We start from the raw sequence: 9,604 nt of genomic DNA, 5'->3' as shown, positions 1-9,604 counted from the left end.
TTTGATTTTTGCCTCGCCACAAGCGATGAAATCGATAAAAAAAACCTGCTCGGACATTCTCAATTCTCAACAACAAAAGCAATCAAAGTTCTAGCTCTCGAGCACGTGCGCCGACAGGTTGATGAAACCGTTCAAATATGCTCGATCGCTAGAATTTAAAGAAAGAAACAAGCCAGAAACAAACCAAAATAAAAAAAAGCCAAAAACAAAAATGGACATCTTTAGAACGCTTAAATTTTATAAAATATTTTCCTCTGCGTTTTTAACCAGCTAAACTGTCGTAAAGTTTTTTCGGTGCAGTTCATTTAAAAAACTTAGTTTTCAACTTTTAAACGTTTTAGACTTCTCGTTTAAGGCAGTCGAAAGAAATGAGTCGACTCACTCTCTCTCTCCCTATTCGGTTTTGTTTTTGTTTATTTGTTTTTGTTTTTTCTTCGTTTGCCTTCGTTTGCCTTTGTTTGCTTTTGGAAAAGTTGTCGCCATGCGAGACTTAGTTTTTTTTTTTTTTGCTCAAATTGAGCACAAGTGAGTTTCTAGTCTTGAAAGTGTGCAAAGTGTGGGCCAATCTGGTGGCTGGAGTGATGACACGTGAATGCTGGAAATTCCAGACTTTGAGCGGATTCAGCGTACATAGAAAGAAAATGTAGCATTCACGTGGGGTCTCTCCTAAGCGTGCCATTGGTCGGTCTGCTGTCCTTAAGTACCCCCCTCCCCCCCTCAACGTCACGTTTGCTCAACTTTCTCGGTCTTTGGCGCCCAGAGAAAGCTTGAGGAAGGATAAAAAATGGCGAGGTTTCGGTACTGCGTTTCTGTTTTTCTTATTTGTTTTTGTTTGTTTGCTTGTTTGTTTGTTTGTTTGTTAATTTTTTTAATTTTTTTTTTTTTTTGTTTGTTTCGTTCGTTTGTTTGTTTGTTTGTTTCGTTTGCTTCGTTTGTTTTGTGATGTTTTGTTTTCCCTTCTTGATGGCACAAAACAGAAGCAAACAAGACTTTCGGTTATATTCGGTTATATTTCGGTTCAATAAAAGTTTGTTGGTTTCTGCACAACAACAACAACAACCACAACAACAAAAAGTCCTCTGTCCCTCAAAAGCAGTTTCTCCTCTGTCCTAAAGAAGAGCCTCTTTGTAACGATCTTGTCTGAATGCAGCTCTCCTTTTGCCTACAGGTTTTTATTCCAACCCTTTTGTTGTTGTTAGTGCCATGTTGTTGTTATTGTTATACTCTGTAAAAGCAGTTGTTGCTGTTGTACTTGTTGTTGTTCTAAGACACTGTTGTTGCTGCTGTTAGCGCTGTTAGTAATCACCACTTGGCTTGTATTTTTGTTTCTTGTTTTTGTTTTTGTTTTATTTATAAACACTCTCTGAGTAAGTGATGCTGTTGCTGTTGTTGTTGTTACAGTTGCAATGAGTGTTTGTTAATGTTCCCCCACTTGGCTTGTACTTTTGTTTTTCTGTTTTGTTTTTTTTTTGTTTTTGTTTTTTTTTTCTCAACACTCTCTGAGTAAGTGATGCTGTTGCTGTAGTCGTTGTTATAGTTGCAATGAGTGTTTGTTAATGTTCACCAACTTGGCTTGTTTATAATCTATTTTTATTTTATCAACACTCTCTGAGTCAGTGATGGTGTTGCTGTTGCTGTTGTCGTTATTATGCTTGCAATGGGAGTTGTTACTGTTCACCCACTTTGCTTGTTTTGTTTTTATTTCTTTATTTTATCAACACCCTTTGAGCCAGTGATGCTGTTGCTGTTGTTGTTGTTATAGTTGCAATGAGTGTTGTTAATGTTCACCCACTTTGCTTGTGTTTTTGTTTTTGTTTATCAACACCCTTTGTGTCAGTGATGCTGTTGCTGTTGTCTTATTACAGTTGCAATGAGTGTTTGTTAATGTTCACCAACTTGGCTTGTTTATAATCTATTTTGTTTTATCAACACTCTCTGAGTCAGTGATGCTGATGCTGTTGTTGTTATTGTGCTTGCAATAAGTGTTGTTAATGTTCACCCACTTTGCTTGTTTTGTTTGTGCTTTTGTTTTTGTTTATCAACACCCTTTGAGTCACTGATGCTGTTGCTGTTGGTGTTATTATAGTTGCAATGAGTGTTAATGTTCACCCACTTTGCTTGCTTTATTTGTTTGTTGCTTTTTTTTTTATCAACACCCTGCGAGTTAGTGATGCTGTTGCTGCTTTTGTCATTTTACTTGTATTTTATAGTTGTTACTGTTCAGCCACTTTGCTTGTTTTTTAATCTGTTTTATTTTATCACCACTCTCTGAGTCAGTGATGATGTTGCTGATGCTGTTGTTGTTATTTTACTTGCAATGATAGCTGTTACTGTTCAGCCACTTTGCTTGTTTTGTTTGTTTGTTTGTTTGTTTTTTTTTATCAATATCCTCTGAGTAAGTGATGCTGTTGCTGTTGTTGTTGTTATAGTTGCAATGAGTGTTTGTTAATGTTCCCCCCTTGGCTTGTACTTCTGTTTTCTGTTTTGTTTTGTTTTTGTTTTTTTTGTTGTTTTTTTCTCAACACTCTCTGAGTAAGTGATGCTGTTGCTGTAGTCGTTGTTATAGTTGCAATGAGTGTTTGTTAATGTTCACAAACTTGGCATGTTTATAATCTATTTTATTTTATCAACACTCTCTGAGTCAGTGATGCTGATGCTGTTGTTGTTATTATGCTTGCAATAAGTGTTGTTAATGTTCACCCACTCTGCTTGTTTTGTTTGTGCCTTTGTTTTTGTTTATCAACACCCTTTGAGTCACTGATGCTGTTGCTGTTGGTGTTATTATAGTTGCAATGAGTGTTATGTTCACCCACTTTGCTTGCTTTATTTGTTTGTTGCTTTTTTTTTATCAACACCCTGCGAGTTAGTGATGCTGTTGCTGCTTTTGTCATTTTACTTGTATTTATAGTTGTTACTGTTTAGCCACTTTGCTTGTTTTTTAATCTGTTTTATTTTATCACCACTCTCTGAGTCAGTGATGATGTTGCTGATGGTTGTTGTTATTTTACTTGCAATGATAGCTGTTACTGTTCAGCCACTTTGCTTGTTTTTTTTTTGTTTTTGTTTTGTTTGTTTGTTTGTTTGTTTTTTTATATATCCTCTGAGTTAGTGATGCTGTTGTTGTTATTATGCTTTCAATGAGAGCTGTTACTGTTCACCCACTTTGTTTGTTTATAATCTGTTTTATTTTATCAACACTCTCTGAGTCAGTGATGCTGATGCTGATGCTGTTGTTGTTATTATGCTTGCAGTGAGAGTTGTTACTGTTCACCCACTTTGCTTGCTTATTGTCTATTTTATTTTGTCAACACTCTCTGAGTCAGTGATGCTGATGCTGATGCTGTTGTTGTTATTATGCTTGCAATGAGAGTTGTTACTGTTCACCCAATTTGCTTGTTTTGTTTTTTTATTTGTTTTTTTGTTTGTTTTTGTTTTGCTTGTTTTTTTTTATCAATACCCTCTGAGTCAGTGATGCTGTTGCTGTTGTTGTTGTTGTTGTTATAGTTGCAATGAGTGTTTGTTAATGTTCCCCCACTTGGCTTGTACTTTTGTTTTCTTTTTTGTTATGTCAACACTCTCTGAGTCAGTGATGCTGATGCTGTTGTTATTATGCTTGCAATGAGAGTTGTTACTGTTGTAGTTTGAGAGTTGTTACTGTTGTAGTTATGTCTGTCATTTGTCCTTGTTAGCAAGTTCTATTTGCCCTCTCTTGCCTTTTTTCAACACAGTTTCTTTCTTTGAGTCATATGGTTGCGAGATCCTCTCAAACTCCATCTCTTTATTTATTTGTTTCTTTTTTTTTTTTTTTTTTCTCATTCTCCTTCTCATAATAGCAATCACTGCTGCCACCATGCATGTAATGCTAGTTGCTCTCATTCTTTTTCATTTGCTAGTGGAAACTTTGTTTCTTCTTGTTGCTCTCTTTTCTTTCTTTTTTCTCTTTTGCAGAGGATTCGAAAAAACACAGCTCTTCCCTGCAGTTGTAAACATTCCAGGATTCCAGGATGCAGGCAGAAGAAAAACACTCTCACTAACTGTCTTCTTTTTTTTAGCATAAACCGTTGCAAACAAACACCTGAACATGTCTTCTTCACAAGAAAACAACACTGTTGTTGCCCCTTCTCCGAACTCTAAAGCGAAAAAAAAGAAAAGAAGGCAGTCACAAGAACAGAGAGACTTAAAGCTCAAAAACAAAGTCAGGGCCGCATTAGTTGCAGCGTGTGGCTCCGTAAACAGGGTTGTACCTTTCTATGGTACCAAGAAGAGGTACGCTGTTAGCTGTCCGATGCCTTTGTGCAAACATTCCTCCACAAGCATTAAAAGACACTTGACTAAAAAAGATCATTCTTGGACTTTGGATGAAGCTTCCATCTTTTACTCTGCAATGGTCAGGAAGTTTCAGCATGCTCGTCTCGAACGCAAGTCCGGCTGTCCAAAACCTTACCCCTGTTTGCAATGTTGGAAGTATTACGACCGACTGGACATACACTTGAAAGAGACTCATTTCTACGATTCCAAGACGATCAAACAAAAGATTGCAGAGGCAAAGCGATACGACAACGACAAGCTCTATGTCCCTCAATTTATTCGACCTGCCTTCTTTGGTATTAAGCCAGTAGCTGAACAAGCGTCTGCATCAGGCTCTGCATCCTCTGCTCCTGGGCCTTCCTCCTCTTTTTCTTCTCCGGTTCTTTCCTCTGATCCTCTTTTAAGCTTGCCCTCATCAGTTGCTGGTTCGTCCGAGGCTCCTTCTGCAAACCACTGCACCTCTGTAGAAAACAAAGAGCTGAACACCGAATCCGTCCTAGACTCTGATTTTAATTCCTTAAAGCACTTGGTTTCCAACTCCTCCGTCTTGACAGAAGATAAGAGACTCTTGTTTCAGCTGGACAAAGATGCTTTTCACTTTTATTACCAGTCAGCAGATGAGCTCTTCAGAGATTTTGAAAAGTGGCTTGTGGTAGCCAACAACAACACTTTGTCACAAGCAAAGATCTACAAAAATGCAGTTGTTGAAATATTGACATGTTGTGACAGCACGCTGACGCTGCACCCGAACGCTCTCACCAATTCCAACGTTTTGGAGGATAGATACTTTTCCATGCACTTTAAAAACATTCAGCTCAATTCCAAGCTGAGTGAACTTGACCAAACAAAAGCCATGTCTTGTCACACGTTGTACAACCGCCTTGTCTACCTTTGTCTCCTGTTTCGTTTCAGTGAAGCCAGGAATGTCTATTTCGGACTTTCTCATGAGGCCATCCGACGTTTGCGCTGCAAGGTGGAGGAGTTACAAAAAGTGCTGAGGCCCTTTCGTTCTTTGAGGAGGAGCCTTGTGAAAAGCAAAAAATGCATCAACATCATCAATGTCAGTTTGCTGAACGAATATGGCAAGTCTGCATACGTAAGACAGTTAGTGGAATCGATTAGAAAGCCGTCTCTTACACCGACTAGAGACAATGCTGTGTCTCTACGAAACCATCTTCTGCTCTCTGTCACTGTAATTAACAGTTTAAGAAAATCTAACATTGCTCTTTTAAACATTAGAGACTACATGGCTGCTGAGAAGAGTGAGTGTGGATATTGCATTGTGCAAGAGCGCTACAAAACAGCATACAAGTACGGAGCCAAAAACATTCTAGTGCCGAACGACTTGAAAGTGTTGATCGATATTTATTTGCTGAGATACAGAGACCTTCTTGTCAACGACTCTCACTACATGGCTGCAGACACCAAGACTGTTTTGGAGTTGAGCGACTGCTACAGGCCCCTTTTTCCATCGATGAGACCCAACAAAGACGAATGTGTGACACTCGGTGCAACTAGAGTGCCTGTTTACCAGATGGGTTCCTCTGCTATCTCCTCTTGCCTGACGTCCTGCTTCAGAAAAAGCCAAGTAAACATTCCCATGAAGCGTCTTACTCCCACTTGCATTCGCGGTTCGATAGCCACTTACTTTGCCAACAACAGCAAAGAAGATCGCGAGCGGTTTGCTACACTCTACATGAAGCACAGCAGGAACACAATGGATAGCTTTTATGTGTCCCAGTGGAACGCTGCAGAGGAGTTGCGCTTTGCCCTGGGCATCGGACAGTCCTTCGGAGTCATAGAGTCTTTGACTGTTGAAAAGTCTGAGAGACCACCAAAGAAGGAGAAGGATGTGATGGACTGGCTCCAAACTAATGCAGAGGAGTACGGTTTTCATGAGGTTGAGGACATCTTTGAGGAAGATTTAGACTCCGGTTCTGACTCTGAAGAATGTGCTGCTACTTTCAGCTGTACCACAGTGGTTCCGTTTTCTCCAGCTGTAGAAAACAATGTTCCTTTAGAGGATAGCAACGACCATGCCGTAGATTTCTTGTGTGAACCTACCTCAACTCCTGTTTCGTCTGTTCCATCTGAACAAACAATCGCTGGTCCAGTTCTTGAACTATCCCCTGCTCTTGCACAACTAGTTCCTAACGAACAAGCTGTTTGTATGGATGTAGATCAGACTCTAGCTGTTCCTGTTGGCACAGCTTGTTCTCCTCTTGCATTAACATTATTTCCTGATGAACCGGATTTTATTGAACACCATGCAAAACTTTCTCCAGTTTACTTTAATGAGCAAGTGGTTGCCAAACCTGTTTCTGCTTCTCCTTCTCAGCAAGTCGCTTTCTGTCCTTCAAAAGAGGTCTTTTCTGTTCCTCTGACTCCTAGCCTTGTTGCTTTTCAGCAAACATTGGCCAAACCCAGTTTGTTTCTTTCATCTGATCCAGTTTCAGCTGTTCCTGTCCAACAGGCTGGTACTGTTCTTGCAAAGCAGCTCTCACCTTATGCTGTTCAATCTGTTGGTAGCCTATTTAGCCAAAGTCTTGCCTCTACATCCAGAGGTAAATTCTTTTTGATTTTTGATTTTTGATTTTTATGCAAATCTCAACACGCTTTCAAAAAATGAAAATGCCCAAATCAACTCCTTGCCCTATTGTTATTGTTAGAGCTGTAAAAAAAACAAAACAAAACAAAAAAACAACACAGAAGTGTGTATGTATTTGTTGCAGGACTAATTCTGTGATTGCTTAAATGTTTATACAAGTGAATGATACTAAAACTGATTATGTTTTAGAAGTAAAAGATCCAAGAAGAAAAAAAATCAAGTTGGAAATGCCATCTTTCACTCAAGAACTCATCGGTAATGTAAAACCTAATTTATACAAAGATATATAAACACAAACCTCTTCTTGCACAATTTCAGATGGTTAACTGTTAACAAAAACTAGCCATCATTGCTAAGTGCACTTTTAGAAAGTTGTGTCTACCCGATTTCTAATGATGAAGTTAGAAACATCACCGTTAGAAATCATGCACAGCTTGTTATCATCTCTAACACTTAGAAACTGTTGATGGTTTTTATGAATTAGAAAAATGAACATGGTTTTATTTTATTTCAGGATCAACTCAGCCAAGAACAAAGGAAAACAAAGCAGAAGTTAGCCAATGCCATTTAGGTAATCTTTCAAAAACCAGTTATTGCTATCAGTGCAAACAATAAGGTCAACAAAAAAAAAATAAATAAAAAAACAGAATAAATCTTGTCTTACTTCAGAACCAAATGAATATTTGATTTAATCACTTTGTGTTATGACTTGAGTTTGTAAAATTTTAGATGAAATAGTTGAAGAGCTGAATGCTTGCCCTGGCCACAACGAATGGTTCAACACCAGAAGTTTTCCACGATGTGCAGCTTTGGTGTTGGCATACATCTTGCAAGACGTGTTTACAGATGTAAGCTCAAGTTGCTCGTACAAAGATTACCTTGGCATCTTGGCAAATCATAGCAGTGACAAGCTCATTCATGTCTTGCAAAAGTACTCCTACCAAAGCCATATTAAAGACAAAATTAAAAACATGAAGCTAAAAATTCAAAAAGAGGGTAGTTTAGAAAAGTTTGTTCAATATGGCAATATCGTGAAACCATTTATGTAGTTTAGATAAGTTTGTTCAGTTTGGCAATAAAGATGGGCCTTTTGTGTAGTTTGTTTTATCTATGCTTTTGCAAATATTTTTATCTGTTTCGCTAAAGACATAATAAACAAGAAGTTCTGTTAAACTGTTCTCACATTTCTTATTTAAAGATAGTTCAAACTTTTTTTTATCTTTAAAAAAAAAAAAAAGAAGTCGTTTTGTTATTCTGTGAAAACTTTTAATAGAGTTGCATTTAGAATTACTTCTGATGTTTTTAAGAGTTTGTTAAAAAGCAAAATAATATTTCCTGTGATGTTAAACTGCATAAGTGAAATTTAAAAAAGGAAAACTGCTCCAACCATTTTTCGGAAAAAGAAATCAAAAAGTTCCTTATTTTAAAAGATCTAGACATCCATTTCTTCTTCAGCAAAATAGCGAGGCTTTTTTATGAACTCTTACTCTCTATTTTTTCATATCTTTACACAAAGGATTTTGTTTAGATCAATGTAAACATACATAGAAGTATATTATGTTTTTTTTTTTTTTTTTGTTTTTATGCAGTCTAACTTTTGTTTCACTTCTATTTTATTTTACGTTTATCTTGTATTTTATCATGCCTTATTGGTTTTTGCGTTTTGTGATGTCAAGCTGCGTAAGCTAAACTTAAAAGGGGAAAACTACGCTAACTTTTCTTTGAAAAAATATTCAAGAAGTACCTTAAACGAAAGAGAAAGCACACGAATCTTGCCATCCAATTCTTCTTCTGCAAAGTAGCGAGGCTTTTTATGTACTTTTGCTCTCTAATTTATCTCTATTTACGCAAAGGGTTTTATTTCAATGTAAACACGTATAAAAGAATACTTTGTTAAAAATAATGTTAAAGGAGTTGCGTAAAAAAAAACGTCTGAATAAAGTTTCTTTACAAAAAAAACAACTAAGAAACAAGCGCGCCTAAGAAAAACCAGATCGCGATTCACTAAGTCAAAAAACGAAAGAAACAAAGTTTAAAAGGTCTTTCTAGACAACAAATTCTATTTTTGGCAATGCAGTTTTTGTATTTATGCAACCTAACTTTTGTTTGACTTCTATTTTATTTTACGTTTACCTTGTATTTTATCTTGCCTTTTTGTGTTTTGTGATGTCAAGCTACATAATCTAAACTTAAAAGAAGGAAACTAGGCTAACTTTTCTAGTAGAATATTATGTTGTTGGTTTTGTATGCAGCCTAACTTTAGTTTCATCTATATTTTATTTTGCGTTTATCTTATATTTTATCTTGTCTTTTTGAGTTTTGTATTTTGTGATGTCAAGCTACATAATTTAAACTTAAAAGAAGAAAACTAGGCTAACTTTTCTTTGAAAAATTGTTCAAAAACTACCTTACACCGATAGAGATAGCTCACGAATTTAAAAAGTTGCATCTATTCATCTTCTTCTTCAGCAAAGTAAAGCTTTTTATGCACTTTTACTCTCTAACTTACCTATATTTGCGTAAAGGATTTTATTTAATTCAATTTAAACATAACTAGTAGAATATTATGTTGTTGGTTTTGTATGCAGCCTAACTTTAGTTTCATCTATATTTTATTTTGCGTTTATCTTATATTTTATCTTGTCTTTTTGAGTTTTATATTTTGTGATGTCAAGCTACATAAGCTAA

General features: G+C 36.6%; 1 protein-coding gene and 1 long non-coding RNA gene across 2 annotated transcripts; one reads left to right on the top strand and one right to left on the bottom strand.

Annotated features, from left to right (window-relative positions):
• The first annotated feature begins 744 nt into the window (after positions 1-744).
• Positions 745-8,013, top strand: LOC149875900 (uncharacterized). Its single transcript, XM_090076048.1, has 5 exons — positions 745-798; positions 4,053-6,872; positions 7,106-7,171; positions 7,431-7,487; positions 7,646-8,013. The coding sequence occupies exons 2-5, from the start codon at positions 4,082-4,084 to the stop codon at positions 7,963-7,965; spliced, it is 3,234 nt and encodes a 1,077-aa protein (XP_089932174.1). The 5' UTR covers positions 745-798; positions 4,053-4,081; the 3' UTR covers positions 7,966-8,013.
• On the bottom strand, positions 4,692-8,757 carry LOC149875899 (uncharacterized). Its single transcript, XR_016448985.1, has 2 exons — positions 8,661-8,757; positions 4,692-7,853 (listed from the first exon to the last, which is right to left on the bottom strand). It is a non-coding gene; the product is annotated as an uncharacterized LOC149875899 (long non-coding RNA).
• Between the last annotated feature and the right edge of the window lie 847 nt (positions 8,758-9,604).

This window comes from Hydra viridissima, unplaced genomic scaffold, assembly GCF_058129835.1.
Source record: "Hydra viridissima isolate aposymbiotic clone 2 unplaced genomic scaffold, HvirCarnegie_v1 scaffold_110, whole genome shotgun sequence".
In the NCBI taxonomy this organism is placed as follows: Eukaryota; Metazoa; Cnidaria; class Hydrozoa; order Anthoathecata; family Hydridae; genus Hydra; species Hydra viridissima.
Note: the sequence above shows the minus strand (reverse complement) of the source record. Positions and strands in the feature narration are given on the sequence as shown.